Genomic DNA, 18,163 nt, shown 5'->3' on the forward strand with positions numbered 1-18,163 from the left:
GAAAGGGTTTTTCATAAAAGATGTCTGACAACAGGGGCTGTTTTTACCAGCCTGCTGCAGCCCTTGGCTCTAGCTGGGGCTTTTGATGGACTGGTGCATTTCCACAGGCCAGAGGAGAGATGGCCCCATTGCCCCAGGGTTTTGGGGTGGTGCAGCCTCTCCCTGAGCCCTGTGCTGTGTCCCTGCAGGCTGTGAGGGAGGAGAGGGCCAGCGTGCTGGTGCACTGCTCCGACGGCTGGGACCGCACGGCCCAGGTCTGCTCCCTGGCCAGCCTCCTGCTGGACCCCTTCTACAGGACCTTCAAAGGCTTCATGGTAAGGACATGCTGCACTTCAGAGCCAGCAGGCCCTGGGGGAGGGCTCAGGCCATTTCCTGGGACAAGGATGGGTGACCTACATAAAGCAGCTTTGGTTCTGTAATGAGCTGCAAGTGCTGTGAGCGGCAGGGCAGCAGCTGATTGGCAATTCCCAAATCCTTGTTTCCTGCAATGTCTACATGGGAGCCACTAATGAGAGATCTCAGCAAAGGATGCAGCTCTGGCAGCAATCCACCAAAAAAGCTGGAGGAGTTTGTCCTGCAGGTCACTTACCTGCTGGGATTTGAAATTAGGAGAACTCAGCCCTGTCCATCAGTCACATCTCCATCATTTCACACCTTTTTAAAAGCCATTTAGTTTTCATTTGGCTGTTTGCTTCTAGTGCAGGCTTTTTCTTAATTTGCAGCCATCCCTGCCTGAATTCAGGGCAGTCTGTGATGTTTCTTTCCATTCATCTCTGGTTAAATACCTGAGGAGCTGCTCTGTCACAGGAGAGCTCCTTGAAGGAGTCCCTGAAATCAGAACAATGCAGATTTTGCCTTTTCCAGTGCCAGGACTGTTTCTCTGCACTCCAGGCTGGTTTTATTGTTTCTATTTTTATTCCTGGATTATACTGCAATCTTTTAACAGTTAAATTCCATCAGCACATGAAACATCTGCCTGGGTTTTGTCCCTGAACAATCCTGCATGAGCTGAGAGCAGGATTTCACTCAGGAGCAGAGACACAGACACAGCCCTGTCTGCCCTTATGGTTTGTGGGCACAAGTCCCCTGACATGGGCTTATTCCTGAATTAATTCATCAGCAGTGCAAGGAATGGAAAAACTCAAAAAGCAAATTAAATGAAGTTTCCTGAGAATTCTGTTGTGAGTTTTCCCCTTCCTCCTCTTAATCTGGATCATGATAGCAGGAATTATATTGAAATATGAACCAGCAAAGTCATGATGGATGCAGCTTCAGTCAGGTGGTTCCTTGTGAGATATCTGTAAGGAACACAGATTATTTTATTTTATTTATCTGTAAGGAACACAGATTATTTTATCATATTTATCTGTAAGGAACACAGATTATTTTATCATATTTATCTGTAAGGAAAACAGATTATTTTATTTTATTTATCTGTAAGGAAAACAGATTATTTTATCATATTTATCTGTAAGGCACACAGATTATTTTATCTTACTTTAAGGAAAACAGATTATAACAGTTATTATTTTCTGTAACTACAGGAATCTATTTAGAAAATGCCACATAGTTGTTCTGATTTCATCCTGAGCTCCTCATTACCCAGCTGTACTTCATATATTTCCTTTTGTCTGTTAAACATTTGTTGAACTCCACTTGCTGATTTATTTTGCTGAATATTACAACACTCTTTTCTAGATTAAATAGCACAGTGTATTATTAAGCTGTTAATTCTTTCAGCTCAATATATTTATATATTATGATTTTAACAACTTAGAAACTCCCTCAAAATGATAGTTTTGAAATGAGTTCTGATTCCAGCAGGGCCATTGCCTTGGGAACTGGAAAATCTGTAAATCACAATTGCTGTTCCCATTGATTTCTGGGGATATATTCATAGCAATAGGGTCAGCAGGTTGTCAGCTTTTTAGGCTTTAACATCAAAGGTTTCATTTTGCTTTTTTAAGCAAATTAATGCTCTTTTCTTAATCCCTGCTTTGAACCTGCAGGTGCTGATAGAAAAGGAGTGGATTGCAATGGGCCACAAGTTCTCCCACAGGTGAGAGGGGCACATTCCTCTGGGGTGGGGGAGTGAAACCAAAACTGTCTGCAGGTTTAGGGGATCCCATGAAAAACTGAAATTGAGAGGAGAAAATGTTGGGAAAATACTGGCAATGGTGACACAGAGCCAGGGTCTGCTAAGGGTAAGTTACAATAATTGCTAAGTTATTTCATCACTGTGTTTTTATTGCTTTACAAAATCCTGGGTTGAATTCTGGGTGTTTTCCTGCCTGTAAAATTCTGTTATTTGAGGAGTGCTAACCATGGAATCACAGGACCATGAGGGCTGGGAAAGACTTCCAAGATGATGAAGATCAGCCAGCACCAGCACTAACCCTTGTCCCCAAATGCCACATCCACACATCTGTTGAGCATTTTGAGGGATGGTGACCCCACTCTGTCCCCTCCAGAGTGCTCCAGCCAGACCTGGTAATTCTCCTGGTGAATCCCTGGGAGAGCATCTCAGCCCCTTCCCCAAGATCAAAGCATAACCCTGAGATGGAAGAAAAGGAGTTGATTGGGATGGATGACAGAAGGATGGCAAGGGGATGTTTTGTGGTGGGTGACAGAAGGTTTATTGTGCTTTTTGCACCTGTGTAGGTGTGGCCACCTGGATGGGGACCCCAAGGAGGTGTCCCCTGTGTTCACTCAGTTTGTGGAGTGTGTGTGGCAGCTGATGCAGCAGTTCCCCTGCTCCTTCGAGTTCAGCGAGCGCTTCCTGCTGGAGATCCACGACCACGTCTACTCCTGCCAGTTTGGCAACTTCCTGGGCACCTGCCACAGGGACAGGGAGGAGCTCAGGTGAGCTGGGGTGTGGTAGTGTGTTGTTAAGTTTCTTGTGTTATTCCCCCAATTTATGTATTGTTCTCCCCTATTATGTGTAAAATGGTTTCGTTCCCCCAGTTTTTCCCGCCACTGCTAGCCTGTCAGCTAAGTTGCCATAGTAACCGCTATTCATAGTTGCCGATGTGTAATTGCTCCTCCCCTGGTTTCCCTTATAAGTGAAAGTTGTTTCCTCCCTGGGTCCAGTCAATCACTCCCTTTCTCCTCCCAGGTTTCGAGAACCTTCTCCTCTCTGGAGATGGTGGCTGGCTGGGGTCCCAGGACACCTCCTTTACCTTTTGATTATTGGTGTCCATGGAGTGTCAGTTCTGTGAAGTTCATCCCCTCACCTTTCCCGATTGGTTCTGCCTGTACCCACCCCCCTCCTTTATAATCCTGTTTTCACCCCCTATGAAAAAACGTTTTCCCGGATGGTTTTCCCAGTGTTTGGATGCGGCATCACTGTCAATAAACCGATGTTTAACCCCCGGGAAATGGTCAGCTCTGTTCCTCCCCAATCCCAGCGGTGTGAGCCAGTCCGCAGCCAGCACAGCCCGAGGCCCTCAGACTGTTGTAGTGTGTTGTTAAGTTTCTTGTGTTATTCCCCCAATTTATGTATTGTTTCCCCCTATTAAGTGTAAAATGGTTTTGTCCCCCAGTTTTCCCGCCACAGCCCTGATGGCCGTTAGGTTACCATGGTTACCCCTGTGTCTGTCACCCAAGTTATATAATTTCTCCTGCCCCTTTTTCCCTTTTTAGTAAAACTTTTCTCCTCCCTGGGCTCAGTCAATCACCCCCCCACTCCTCCTGGTTTTCCAGAACTTTCGTTCCCCTGGAGGTGTTGGTTGGCTGGGGTCCTGGGGCCCCTCCCGTACCTTTTGATTATTGGTCTCCATGGAGTGTCAGTTCTGTGAAGTTCATCCCCTCACCTTTCCCGATTGGTTCCGCCTGTACCCACCCCCCCTCCTTTATAATCCTGTTTCACCCCCTATGGATGAACTTTTTCCCGGATGGTTTTCCCAGTGTTTGGATCCCGCAACACCTTCAATAAACCGATGTTTAACCCCCGGGAAATGGTCAGCTCCGTTCCTCCCCAATCCCAGCGGTGTGAGCCAGTCCGCAGCCAGCACAGCCCGAGGCCCTCAGACGCCGAAGGGAGCTGGCCAGGAATTGCAGAGGGGCGTCGGCCTTTCGCCCTCAGCAGCCGGACTCTAAACTTCGAGCCACATATGCCCCCCTCTGCACTGGGGCCCACACATCCCCTGCAATGGCTGCAGAAGGATGTGTTTTATGGATTGGAGATTGGGCATCACAACCATTTATCGAGGCAGTGTTACCCTGAAACAACAGGAGTAAAGAATATTAATCGTATCCCAAAAATAGGTTTTGGTTTGGAGCACAACAAAGACTTGCAGATATCCCTGAGTGGCCATTTGAATATCCTGTGCTTATGAAATCAATCAGATCCAGCATAAAAACAATTCTTAGCTCCCTTAATCTAATTCTGCTGCCAACAGCTGCAGTTATTAATCCACTTGCTGCTTTTTTTTAGTGATCAGATGTTCTTTGTACTTGCCAGGATCTTTGAGAAGACCCATTCCCTGTGGCCTTTCCTCTTGCAGAGGAAGCAGGAGTTGAGAAATCCTTTGTACAGAGGATTTACAGCTTACAAAGAGCTTCAACCAAACACTCTACCTTTCAGTTTCCAGTAAGTGGCTCAGCCAAGAAGGGGAAGGAGGGGGACATTTCCTTCATTAATAACTCATGTTAAATCAAATAAATTTGCCCTGATTAGCTTGGTTTGTTTTACCTTTCCCCTCCATTCCTCAGGCATAAGCTAAGAGGAGCAGTGCAAAGGTAAAATAAATCCAGATGCTGTAATTTAAAATAATATTTGTAATTTGGTGTTGAGAAAAGAGGGTGGGGAAAGGCAAGGAAAAGCAGAACTTCAGACAGAACCACACACACCCCCTGACTGCTTGCTCTGTCACACTGAAGTGTGAAACAGTTCCTCTTTTCCTCCTTTTAATGGATATGAAGGAAGTCTTTCAAGCAAGAATTTTGGTGCCCAGTTCAGGATTTTTCCCAGGCTTTGTTTCTGCCTCAGTCCTGGGCCCTGCTGAGAGAGAGGGAGATGAAAATGGGATTTTAAGTGCTGTGTGTGCAAATGAAAGTTGGGAGGTTGGGCTGATACCTTGTGGAGGCTGACCTAGAACAGAGGCTGGACAGAGTTATAGAATAAAGCTGGGATTTATTAAAAGGCATCAATGGATGCACCTTGGGCAGCACAAGAGCCCAGCCAGGCTCATCTTGTACACCCAAGATGAACCAAAATGGTCACAAAGATCCCTGACTGCTCACAGGGTCTCTCACTTTGATCAGTTCTGCTCCATTTCCATATTGGAGTTCATTGTCCCATTCCAGCTTTAGCCCATGCAGTCCCATCCTTGTTTTTCTCTCTCAGCCCATGGTGTTTGTGCTCCTGGGCTGAGATTTGGATCATTTGTCCTTGGTCCCAGCTAGAGCAGGAATTGTTTTGTCTCCCTGCTCTGTGCACAGGGCTCACCATCCCCTCATATGAAGCCCAGACCCACACACTAAAGCAGCACAGAATGGGAAAAATAGAAAAGCTCAAACCTGAGGCATCAGGACAAACTAAGGAGTGGAAGACAAGCTGCCCAAGCTAAATCTGCTATTACAAAAAAAAGTATTTTCATCCTATTCTAATATTTACTGCCATGTTTTTTAACTTGAAGAAAAGTTGCTCATTGCTACTGAATATAATAATCCAATACCGTGGCAGGTTTTCAAATGAATTCCTAATCTTGGTTTGTTATAAATAACACCCAGCATGTGTTTGTTGGCCAGCTGAGTGCTGTGTGTGGCTGTTGCAGGTTCTGGTGTGGGATGTACAACCGCTTTGACAAGGGCATGCAGCCCAGGCAGAGCGCGCTGGAGCAGCTGCTGAGCTGCCTGAGGCACAGCGGGAGCCTGCAGGACAGCGCGGCCCGGCTGGAGAGCGTGAGCAGGCGGGAAAGGGTTAACGGGGCAGGGCTGGGCTGGGCATGGGAATGGGTTATTGGAAATATGGGCCAGTAAATAGAGACATTGTACGGGTGTTATATAAATATATATTATACATAAATAGATATAATATAACTATAGAGTGAAAGTATCTTAAATAAATATACTGTATAAAACTATACATATACATATTTTATGTAATATTAATATTGGCCATTAAATAGATACATTGTACGTGTATTATAATATATATAACTATAGAATTAAAGTATATTAAATGAATACACTGTATAAAACTATATATATAACATAAATATAGAAAGATTGGCCAGTAAATAGAGACATTGTACAGGTATTATATAAATCTATATAATATAACTATGGAATGAAAGTATATTAAATAAATATACTGTATAAAACTATATATAACATAAATATAGAAAGATTGGCCATTAAATATAGAAATTGTACAGGTATTATATAAATATATATTATACATAAATAGATATAATATGAATATAGAGTGAAAGGATATTAAATAAATATACTGTATAAAACTATATATATACATACATATATATACACATACATATAGAACTATATATATACATACATATATACATATAAGATAAATATAGAAATATTGGCCATTAAATAGAGACATTGTACATGTATTATATAAATATATTATGTAAATATATAATACAAATATCTTAAATAAATATACTGTATAAAACTATATATAACATAAATATAGAAAGATTGGCCAGTAAATAGAGAAATTGTACATGTATTATATAAATATATTATGTAAATATATAATATAAATATCTTAAATAAATATACTGTATAAAGCTATATATACATCACATAAATATAGAAAGATTGGCCAGTAAATATAGAAATTGTACATGTACTATATATATACATATATAATATAAATATATAATTAAACTATATTATAAATATATTGTATAAAATCGTATTATATAAATATAGAAAGATTGGCCATTAAATAGATAAATTGTACATGTATTATATAAATATATATATGATATATGAATATATATCATATACATATGTAATGAAAATATAGTAAACCAAATACACTGTATACAATTATACATATACATATTTTATGTAATATAAATAGACAAATATTGGCCATTAAATAGATAAATTCTACTTGTATTATATAAAGATATATTAAATATAATATAATTATAGAATGAAAGTATATTAAATAAATATACTGTATAAAACTATATATATAACATAAATATAGAAATATTGGCCATTAAATAGATAAATTGTACATGTAATATATAAATATATATTATACATAAATATATACAGTATAAAAGTAGAGTGAAAGTGTATTAAATAAATATACTGTATAAAATGATATATATAACACAAATATAGAAATATTGGCCATTAAATATAGAAATTGTACATGTATTTTATAAATATATTATATATATGTTATATGAATAGATATAATATACATATGTAATGAAAATATATTAAATCAATATACTGTATAAAATTATACATATACATATTTTATGTAATATAAATAGACAAATATTGGCCATTAAATAGATAAATTGTACATGTATTATATATAAATATGTATAATAGAAATACATAATTAAGCTATATTATATATTATTAGTATATTGTATAAAATAATATTCCATAAACATATAAAATATTAATATTGGCCACTAAATATAGAAATTGTACATGTAATATATATAAATATATAATGAAATATATTATGTAAATATATTGTGTAAAATACACATGTATATAACATATAAATACATAAATATTGACCATTAAATATATAAATTATACATATATTTTATACAAATATATATTATATGGCTATATTATAAAATATATTATATATTACAAATATCCTGTATAAATAATATTATAAATTTATAAATATTGGCCATTAAATATATAAATTACACGTTTATTATATAAATATATTTTATAAAAATAAATTGTATAAAAATATATATTATATAAAATATAAATATTGGCCATTAAATGTATAAATTATACATTATATATGCTAGAAATCTATTATATAAATATATAAATATACATGTATAAATATACATGTATATTTATACATAAATAAATAAATATACATGTATAGAATTATACATGTATATTTATATATAAATATATAAATATACATGTATAGAATTATACATGTATAGAATTATACATGTATATAAATATATATGAATATTGGCCATGAAATATACTATATATTATAAACATATATATTATAAGCTAATATAATATGAAATATATATTATAAAATGATACATATATAAATATTTATATATGTATATATATATACCTATATATATACATATATATATGTATATATATGTATATATATGTGTATATATATATATACACATATATATATGTATATATATATACATATATACATATATATATATGTGTATATATATATATATATCCTTTTATATATATATATATTCCTTTTCCCATCACATAAAATCAAATCAGATAAATATACTGACAATTCATGTGGATTTATTAAACAGGTCTTAATGTAACCAAAGCCATCTCTTCATATCTCTGCTAGGAAAAAGAATCCTGTTAAAATTTGAGTTTCAAACTGGGAGTGGAGTTGTTTTGTTGGGGATTTTTGTGCCATTCCCTGTTTGGGGCCAGGATCCAAGCCAGCCCTCATTTCAGAGCAATTCCATCCTTCCTTTGCTGCAAACATGGGTACCCTGTGCCCTGTACAGGGTTTGGAGCTCCGTGACAATGGGTGATGTTTGTGCCATTTCAGGCTCCTGGAGCTCTGTTCTGTGTGGGATCTCAGCCCCTCAGCACTGAGGTGTCACCGAGAGCACCCTTGGGGGGCTCGGGAGTCCTGGAATGTTCCAGAAGTGTCTGGTGGCTGCACTTTGATCCTACACAGGAGACGACACCTGTATGAGGACAGGAGGGTTTCACCGGGGTGAATGGTGAAGGGATTGGTTAATTAGAGAGTGAAACACAGGGTTTAGGATTTCTGTACAGGGGGGTTTAGAGAAGTAAGATGGAGGAATTGGGGCGGGTCCTGTCCTTCTTCTTCTTCTTCTTCTCCTCCATCTTCTGTGGTGATGGTGGCACTTTGGGATTGGTCATTACTGAAAGTGCACCCAGCAATAAGAATAAATGGTATTGGGGAAAAATGATAAATATTGTACACGTAACCATGGGTATAAAGATAGGTGGCTGCCCGGAGGACAGACACAGTGTGCTCATGGCTGGCTGCTGAGCAGAGCTCTGTCAGGCCGAGAGAAAATCTTTTAGATAAACAATTAATAAACACCGAGACCGAGAAAAGAACTGAAGCCTCTCCTCGTCCTTTGATACGCGGGCTGCCCCAAGGCCACCCCGGGCCTTTCCAGGCCATCCAAACAGCCAAAAACCCGACAGTTCTGTGCTGTTCTCAGGGCACTGCAGAGCCCTTGGGCTGAGGGCAGGAGATGCTGACACCAGGCCAGTGGAAATGGCAGAGGAATAAAACCACATAAACCACATGAACCAACCAGTTGGGTGCAAGTGAGGGTTCAGTGAAAACCTCTGTGGGATAAAATCCCCAAAACACCCCCAAACAAATCAAAGCCCAGTTTGTAAAATACACCAGTGAGCAGAACATCAGTGCCCTTTGCTGGGGTGATGTGAATGCTGAACGGTTCAGCTTTATTGGTTCAACATTGATGTTTGTGTCAGACATGGCAGATCTGTGTCCAGGTATTCCTGATGTTTGTGTCAGACATGGCAGGATCTGTGTCCAGGTATTCCTGATGTTTGTGTCAGGCATTTGGGGATCTGTGTCCAGCTATTCCTGATGTTTGTGTCAGACATGGCAGATCTGTGTCCAGCTATTCCTGATGTTTGTGTCAGACATGGCAGATCTGTGTCCAGCTATTCCTGATGTTTGTGTCAGGCATTTGGGGATCTGTGTCCAGCTGCTTCAGAGCTGGGAAAGAGGCACTGCCACAGGGCTGTTGTTATACTGACACCTGTTTTTTGTCCCTCTCTGGCATCTAGGCATTAATTATTTGTTTTTGTGCCTTTTTATTTTTGCAGAAACTCCCAATCCTGGACAGCTCCTTGCCCAGCAAAGGCTGCACCTCACCCAAGGCAGGAGCTGCTGCTGCCAAAGCCCCAACTCCTCCCCTGGACTGTGCAGAGGGAGCAGCCCCTGTGCTGAGCAACGGCCCCTCCGTGGGGCAGCAGAAGCACAAGGAGAGCCCGGCCCAGCCCCAGGAGCCCGGAGCCTGCAGGGAGGATGGGCAGGCTCAGCACCAGGGATGAGCTGTGGGAGCTGCTGGGAGAAGCTCTGGGGAGCTGCTGCAGCCCCCGTGTGCAGCTGAGTGTGAGTAGGGCTGGGGAGCAGCTGCTGGGGGGCACCTCCTGCAGCTCAGGTGCTGCAGAGCTGCCAGGAGCCTGCCTGGCATCCCTGGGAACTTGGCTGTGCTGAGGGTTAGGGCTGCCTGCCAGCTCTGCTGTTTGAGGCTGGAAGAAATCTTGCCAACTCCATGAGGAGCTGGGCAGTAACTGCAGGAGGAAGGATGCAAATCCCTCTGTTCTCAGTGGTGGTCCAAGGTTATCTTAAAACAAGAAAAAATTTCAATCTGTCTTCAAATGATAAAAAACCTCCCCCAACCTTTCTTAGCTGTGAATGAATCTCTGCATGGACCCTTGCCTTGTAGCAGAGCTGATTCATGTTTTGTTTCCTATGCATATTTGTTACACAAAACCAAACCCCCTGTGCCTTCTCTGGGACTGTGTCCGTGTCCAGCCAGGCCGCTGCAGTTGGGGCTGGAGTTTGCAGTGTGCTCTTGGTCCTGTCTGTAGTCAGTGCTTGTGAGAGGTTTTCTTCTGCTGCAGTTCTCCAGGGTTTTTGCTGTTCCTCTGAGTTCAGCAGCTTTTATGGAGCTCCTTTATTGATGGGAGTGCAGAGCCAGCCCATAACACATGGATTTGTGATCAGAGGATTGGAAATGAGGAAAGACAGCAGAACATTTATGTGGAATTTTTCTCTCTTATTTTATGATCTTGGTTAAACTGAAGCAAGAGAGTAACTCTGTTCCAAGGTGGAATCATTGATGAGACAGCAGTTACAGATGGGGCTGTGTTGTGGTATTGAAATGGGGCCTGAAATGATAAAATCACTTGCTGGGTGATTCTAGGGAATGCTCAGAGTGCAGGATCTTTAGGGATGTTTTGTCTGTCTCATGAACAGTATCTCTCATGGCAGTGAACTTGGGAAGAAACAGAAGAAGCAAGGACTTCTCTCCCAGGGATTGGGGGTCACAAATGAGTGCTTGAAGGTCACCCAAAGAATCCTTGGGAGAGGCAGGAGCAAAAGCAGGTTTGATGTAAAAAAGTGTGACCAAATTCATTTGCAAGGTTCACTCTGTTACTTATTGAATGGTTAAAGCACACAGAGAAAAACTAAAATAGAAAATCAGGCAATCTAAAACTACAATCAACCAGCGTGGAGGCTGGGGATGGAAAAGGGTCAGGATGAAATGGAATGAGATGAAATGAGGGAGATTCTCCTGTTGAGTCCCAGGGTTCAGAGTGGAGCATCCTCCCAGACTGAGCCCTGGAATTATCAGCAGTTCAGGCCTGAAGCTTTCCTGCAATCAGAGCATCACTAGCAGCACTTGAACTCAACAGCAGAGTAAGAATTGAACAAGGGGTTTGTGTGGAATTCCCTGTAAGCACAACAGGAGCTCCCTTAGAGGCTGAACTCACAAACCAAAGCACTCCACAGTCCAGGAGAGCAGCACTGCCAGTGCTTGGCTCTGGCACAGCCCCAGGGACCAGCTCCAGGTGTATCCCTGGGGAAAATTCCCCTGCAGTTCCCTGTTTATAGAGAGCTGCTTTGATCAGAGTCACTGCCCAGCCTGGCTGCAATTTGGGTCAATATCTTCCTTTGAAAGGTCAATAACAAAAATGTTCCACTTGCCTTGTTATTCAGGCAAGAAAAATCAGATTGCAGGGCTGGTGGCTAAACCCAGGGGTTTGTACTCCAGCCCTGGGAGCAGCCAGTGAGCTCCTGATAAGCTCAGGGTGCTGCTGCTTATCAAGGCCAAGGCCTGAGGACATTTCTGAGGTGGTGGTGAGGCCTTGGGAGCCTGGAGGGTTCCCCTGCCCAGGAAAGCTGTGCCACTGTCCTTGTTCTGGGCAGCTCTGTTCAGGACGCTGCTCTGCCCTCTTCTCAAGCTCTTGTTTCAGTTAGGTGCTGCCATTAAGTTTTCCAATCAGATTTGCTCTTTTTATAAAAAGTTTGGAAGCCAAGTGAAAATATTTGAGCCTTCCCAATCTCCAGTGAAAGCAGAAACATTCCATTGTAACAGCAGAAAAGTGCAATAACTCTGCTCATGTGCTTTTAACCCTTGGTGAAATCTCTGGGTGGATCCAGTGTCCAAAACCCAACCCAAACCTGCCTGAGTGGCTGTTCTGGGTAAGAAAATACCCATTTTATAAAGCACATGAAAGATCCAGGCAAAAAGACAGCACAGAGTTTCTCCACTGCCTGGAATGGCAAAGAGGGAGATTTTTAGTATTGAGGGTTTGTCACACTTAAATAAAGTTGTTAAAGAAGGAGTGGGAGCTGCAAGAGTGATTGGTTAAAAATGGAGCACTGGAAATACTGCCCCAGGTGGGAGTGATGGATCAGCCCTGTCTTTCCTTTCCAGGGGCAATGGGCAACACCCATCCCCAAATCTGAGAGAAAATGGGGCAGGAAGCCAAGACTGGCTCTTCTTAGGACCAGTCATTCTATGGATCATCAGTTCTTTGAATACCTTTAATAAATTCTCTAATTTTCATTAGAGATCTAAAACTGGAGAGGGTTTTGATTGACTGCTGAAGGACTTCAAGGTGCCATTGGTTAATTATTGTACAAATCCAGCTTGCAGAAAGCTCCTGGAAATGTTTGTGTGGTGCTTTGCCTTTGGAATTGCCATTGGAGGAGTTTAATAACATTTCCTTGTTCATTAAAAGCTTGTCTCCACAAAACTCCAATGTTACTACAAGTGTGTACAACCACCACCAGGTTACTCAGTGTTGTAAGCTTAGAGTAACCTTGTTGCTTTTAAGTTTTGGGTTTGGCACAACAGAGCCAAACCCAAAAATTAATGTCTTTTAAACCTCTTGGATTTCATGTGTGCAGGCTCAGGCAGAGGCTGCAGTGTATTAAAAGCCTTTGATGCTGGAGCTGGAAAAAAATCCAGGATTTCCTCTTTTTCCATGAGCCCGTGGTTTGAAAAGCAATGAAGGAGAAGCTTTTGGGTTTTGGTGGCAGCTCTGGGCTGTTGGAAGAGCAGAAGGGAGGAGCTGCTCAGAGCTCTGCAGTGTCCTGAGCTCAGCTGGGATCTGCTGATCACAAAATCTGTGTTTCCTGTCCTGGAGCATCCTGGAGCATCCTCTGCTCCCTGGAAGTGTGGGAGCAATGGAGGAGCTGGTGCTGCTGTTGGGAATCTGCTGCTGCTGCTGGGAAAGTTCCTTTCACTGATTGATTCCCAGGGGGCAGCTGTGCTTTGTGAGGGCAGAAATCCTGCTTTGATTTGGAACAATGCCGTTCTTTCCATTTGGATTCCTGTCACTGGGAGGGAAGAGGGATCAGATGTGCTGCAGTTTGTGGAAAACTCTCCCTTTTCTGGAGCTGCTCCTGCTTCTCCAGGACCTCCATGGTTTCTCCAGGACCTTCCATGGCCTCACCAGGACATTCCATGGCCTCACCAGGACATTCCATGGCCTCACCAGGACATCCCATGGCCTCATCAGGACATTCCATGGTTTCTCCAGGACATCCCATGGTTTCTCCAGGACCTTCCATGGTCTCACCAGGACATTCCATGGTTTCTCCAGAACATTCCATGGTTTCTCCAGGACATTCCATGGTCTCTCCAGGACATTCCATGGCCTCTCCAGGACATTCCATGGTCTCTCCAGGACCTTCCATGGCCTCACCAGGACATCCCATGGTTTCTCCAGGACATTCCATGGTCTCACCAGGACATTCCATGGCCTCACCAGAACATCCCATGGTTTCTCCAGAACATCCCATGGTTTCTCCAGGACATTCCCTGGCCTCACCAGGACATTCCATGGTCTCACCAGGACCTTCCATGGTCTCACCAGGACATTCCATGGTTTCTCCAGGACATTCCATGGCCTCACCAGGACATTCCATGGCCTCACCAGGACATTCCATGGTTTCACCAGGACATTCCGTGGTTTCTCCAGGACATTCCGTGGTTTCTCCAGGACATTCCGTGGTTTCTCCAGGACATTCCATGGCCTCACCAGGACCTTCCATGGTTTCTCCAGGACCTTCCATGGTTTCTCCAGGACATCCCATGGTTTCTCCAGGACATCCCATGGCCTCACCACGACATTCCATGGTTTCTCCAGGACATCCCATGGTTTCTCCAGGACATTCCATGGTTTCTCCAGGACATTCCATGGTTTCTCCAGGACATTCCATGGCCTCACCAGGACATTCCATGGCCTCACCAGGACATTCCATGGTTTCTCCAGGACTTCCATGGTCTCACCAGGACCTTCCATGGCCTCACCAGGACATTCCATGGCCTCATCAGGACCTTCCATGGTTTCTCCAGGACTTCCATGGTTTCTCCAGGACATTCCATGGTCTCACCAGGACATTCCATGGTCTTACCAGGACATTCCATGGCCTCACCAGAACATCCCATGGTTTCTCCAGGACATTCCATGGTCTCACCAGGACATTCCATGGTCTTACCAGGACATTCCATGGCCTCACCAGAACATCCCATGGTTTCTCCAGGACATTCCATGGCCTCACCACGACATTCCATGGTTTCTCCAGGACCTTCCATGGTTTCTCCAGGACATCCCATTGTTTCTCCAGGACCTTCCATGGTCTCACCAGGATATTCCATGGCCTCACCAGGACCTTCCATGTTCTCTCCAGGACATTCCATGGCCTCACCAGGACATTCCATGGCCTCACCAGGACATCCCATGGTCTCACCAGGACATTGCATGGTTTCTCCAGGACATCCCATGGTTTCTCCAGGACATCCCATGGTCTCACCAGGACATTCCATGGTCTCACCAGGACATTCCATGGTTTCTCCAGGACCTTCCATGGCCTCACCAGGACCTTCCATGGCCTCACCAGGACCTTCCATGGTTTCTCCAGGACATTCCATGGTTTCTCCAGGACCTTCCATGGTCTCACCAGGACCTTCCATGGTTTCTCCAGGACATTCCATGGCCTCACCAGGACATCCCATGGCCTCACCAGGACATCCCATGGTTTCTCCAGGACATCCCATGGTTTCTCCAGGACATTCCATGGCCTCACCAGGACATTCCATGGTTTCACCAGGACATCCCATGGTTTCTCCAGGACCTTCCATGGCCTCACCAGGACATTCCATGGTCTCACCAGGACCTTCCATGGTTTCTCCAGGACATCCCATGGTTTCTCCAGGACATTCCATGGCCTCACCAGGACATGGTTTCTCCAGGACATCCCATGGTTTCTCCAGGACATTCCATGGCCTCACCAGGACATCCCATGGTTTCTCCAGGACATTCCATGCCTTCCTGCCTTTTCCCAGTGTCTCCTGTGCTACAACCAGGTGTAACCTTGTAGTGGCCTGTCATGCTCTGTGTTAAAACTCCTACTCTGAAGCACAAGAGGGACTCGTGGAGCTCCATTTGAAATGTCTTCAATGTGGACTTTGTTCTGTGGATTCTTAAATTGGGGTTTTCTTTTGCTGTTGTCACCTGTGGGAGAGAAAATCCAATTGGTGCTGTTTGCTCTGCAGGGAAAAAGGGGGAATAATTGGGTTGTCCATAGTTTTAGTTCTCCATGGCCTCTTTAGGGGTGAGGAAAAGCAGTTTGTAAAAGCTTTTAGGTCTGTTGTGCTCAGTGATTGCCTTGGAGTAAAAATCCACCTGCTGTGACCCAGAGCCATCCTGGCTGGGCTGGGGGGGAGCTGGGCCCCTTCAGGAGCTGCCCCAGCCCTGCAGAGGGATCTGGCAGGAGCTGAAGGAGCCCCACAGGATCTGCAGCTGGGAATGCTGGTGTGGAGCAGCCCTGGGGTGTTTCCCATCCCCTCTGGGAGCACAGAGCCCTCAGAGGCGCTCCCAAAGCTGAGGCAGCCCCAGGAACAGCCTTGGAAAGGGAAGAGCTCCTGCTGAGGCTCCTTCAGCTCCTGCCCTTGGGCACTCAGAGGAGTTTCTTGGCAGGATGCAGTGCTGGGTACCCAGGGGTGCCCAGGAACATTCCAGAAGGGCTCGGCTCGGCTCTCCTCTCCTCTGCTCTGCTCTCCTCTCCTCTCCTCTGCTCTCCTCTCCTCTCCTCTCCTCTCCTTCTCCTCTCCTCCCACCCCTCTGCTCTGGGCTGGGCTTGTTTTTATAGGGACCTCTCCCAGCTGTTCCTGGTTTCCATCCTTCCCTCATGCACACCCAGCCATTCCCTGGGGGAGGAACCTGCTCTGCATGTCCCATTTGTGTTTAATTATCACCCAGCACTTGATTAATTAGCTGAGGAAGCAGGGGGTGGTAAACCTGTGCTTGGCACCAGGCAGCCAGGTGGGCCATTCATTAGGGCAGGTTTGCTAATGACTTTAATGAATGTGAGCCCCTGGGAGCTGCAGGAGCAGGGCAGGACCAAGGGCTTGTTTTGATATCATTTCTGTATTTCCATCCATTTAATGTAGCAGAAACTACTGGAGGAACTCAGCACTGGATCCCATCCTCTGGCTGGATTTTCCTTGGCATCCCCAACCTGATCCTTGTAGGAATGTCCCTAAAACTGTGTCTGGTGCTGGCTGGGAGTGTCCCTGTGGCTGTTTGTGTCTGTGTCACTGCTGGGGACATCTGTGGGCTCTGTGGGCATTTCAGTTCCTGCACTGCTTGCAGCTGATCTTGTCTAGAGGAGAATTGTGTCTTTTCTGTTTGTCCCATGGAGTCTCTCTTGGATTGCAGGTATTTTTATTCCCTACAAAAATAAACACTTGGCCTTTTTAAAGGAAGTGGCTGCTCTGGTTATTGGGTGCTAACTCAGAACTCCACACTTGGAAAGGTGGAGTCATTTAAAGGATCTTAATTAATAAAGTGAGTGTGGAGCCACTTCCCCTGTACAGAACAGAAATGGGGTGATCCCCCTGGTTTGGGGAGTGCAGGGTGGTAAAAACAACCCAAAAAGCAACATAACTCATGGAAAAAGGGAATAAAACCAATGGCACTGTACAAATCTTGGTGTCTTCTGCAAATTGTGCTATTCTGGGTCTTTTTTAAATTTCGATTTTCCTTTCTATGTTAAACCCAAGTGTTTTCTCAGTGTTCCCCTGCTCCTGGAGAGCTCAGTCCCTTCCACAGGAGTGTCCAGGCTGACTTTCCCAGCTTCCTGAGGCTGCAAGGAGCTGGCTCCCACTGAAGAGATGTTGCTGATGTTTTCAGAGTGAGGAACCCACAGTCCAGCTGCTGGAAAAATCCTCTGTTATCCCATTCTTTTCAGTCATGGGTAGTGAGGTGTTAGAGATTTGAGTGCAGATAAATTCACCTGGGATGAGAAGATGCTCAAGAGGGAAATTCCAGGTACAAAACTTCCCTGGGAACCCTGGAACAGACTCCAGACCCATCAGCCAGCTCCTGAGGAATATTTTCCACCTTAAAAATGGGAATTTTTTATGTTTTAAGGGCCTGGCACTGAAGTACACTCAGTCCCTGGGTGTTTCTCAGGCTTTTTCACTTCTTGCTAATTTTAAATGTTCTTAATGCTGCCAGTGAAATCCTTCATTTACCTTAATTAGACTCGCTTTGCATTTAATTGGATTATTAGCATTATCACTGGCTAGAATTGCTAAAGCTGCAATTTAATTTGGGGGAAATTTGGACAAAAGGTGTGATAATTGGAGCTGCTTTGGGCTGCAAACAGCTCATGGATTCCAGTGCTCTCCTGGAATTTTATTTTCCTTTTCGGTGGAGGGTATGAGAAGGGAATACAAACCTCTCTCTCAACAACAGGTCTTGGAGCTGTGGGAGGGAGGGAAGGGATCCAGTGTGAATGGGAATCAATAAAAATGAATCAATAAAAACCTATTAATAACCAAAATCCCCATGGATGGAGGTGGGGATTCTGAGCTGGGCAGCTGTGGCTGCTCCTGCATTCCTGGCAGTG

The 18,163-nt window shown here is 43.8% G+C and overlaps 2 protein-coding genes across 2 annotated transcripts in view; both read left to right on the forward strand.

Annotated features, from left to right (window-relative positions):
• LOC102065182 (phosphatidylinositol-3,5-bisphosphate 3-phosphatase MTMR8) overlaps positions 1-12,811 on the forward strand; it is a 27,437-nt gene extending 14,626 nt beyond the window's left edge. Inside the window, exons 9-14 of the mRNA XM_074551267.1 lie at positions 189-314; positions 2,010-2,059; positions 2,662-2,862; positions 4,463-4,591; positions 5,778-5,904; positions 10,051-12,811. Of these exons, the coding sequence (XP_074407368.1) occupies positions 189-314; positions 2,010-2,059; positions 2,662-2,862; positions 4,463-4,591; positions 5,778-5,904; positions 10,051-10,278 (861 nt within the window). The 3' untranslated portion in view covers positions 10,279-12,811. The remainder of the gene's footprint in view (positions 1-188; positions 315-2,009; positions 2,060-2,661; positions 2,863-4,462; positions 4,592-5,777; positions 5,905-10,050) is intronic.
• On the forward strand, positions 12,612-17,011 carry LOC141730892 (uncharacterized). Its single transcript, XM_074551751.1, has 4 exons — positions 12,612-12,637; positions 13,257-13,683; positions 14,607-15,193; positions 15,546-17,011. Exons 1-4 carry the CDS (start codon positions 12,612-12,614, stop codon positions 15,649-15,651), a joined length of 1,146 nt encoding a protein of 381 aa, XP_074407852.1. The 3' UTR covers positions 15,652-17,011.
• The last annotated feature ends 1,152 nt before the right edge of the window (positions 17,012-18,163 follow it).

The sequence above is a fragment of the Zonotrichia albicollis genome, chromosome 14, assembly GCF_047830755.1.
Source record: "Zonotrichia albicollis isolate bZonAlb1 chromosome 14, bZonAlb1.hap1, whole genome shotgun sequence".
In the NCBI taxonomy this organism is placed as follows: Eukaryota; Metazoa; Chordata; class Aves; order Passeriformes; family Passerellidae; genus Zonotrichia; species Zonotrichia albicollis.

What these genes read in the sequence shown, in the direction of transcription:
- LOC141730892 (XM_074551751.1), top strand. Translation starts at nt 12,612, where the DNA reads ATGGAGCACTGGAAATACTGCCCCAG. An exon ending in CTCCATGGTTTCTCCAGGAC is followed by an intron (nt 13,684 to 14,606) that starts CTTCCATGGCCT and finishes TTTCTCCAGGAC; the next exon opens with TTCCATGGTTTCTCCAGGAC. An exon ending in TTCCATGGTTTCTCCAGGAC is followed by an intron (nt 15,194 to 15,545) that starts CTTCCATGGTCT and finishes CCTCACCAGGAC; the next exon opens with ATCCCATGGTTTCTCCAGGA.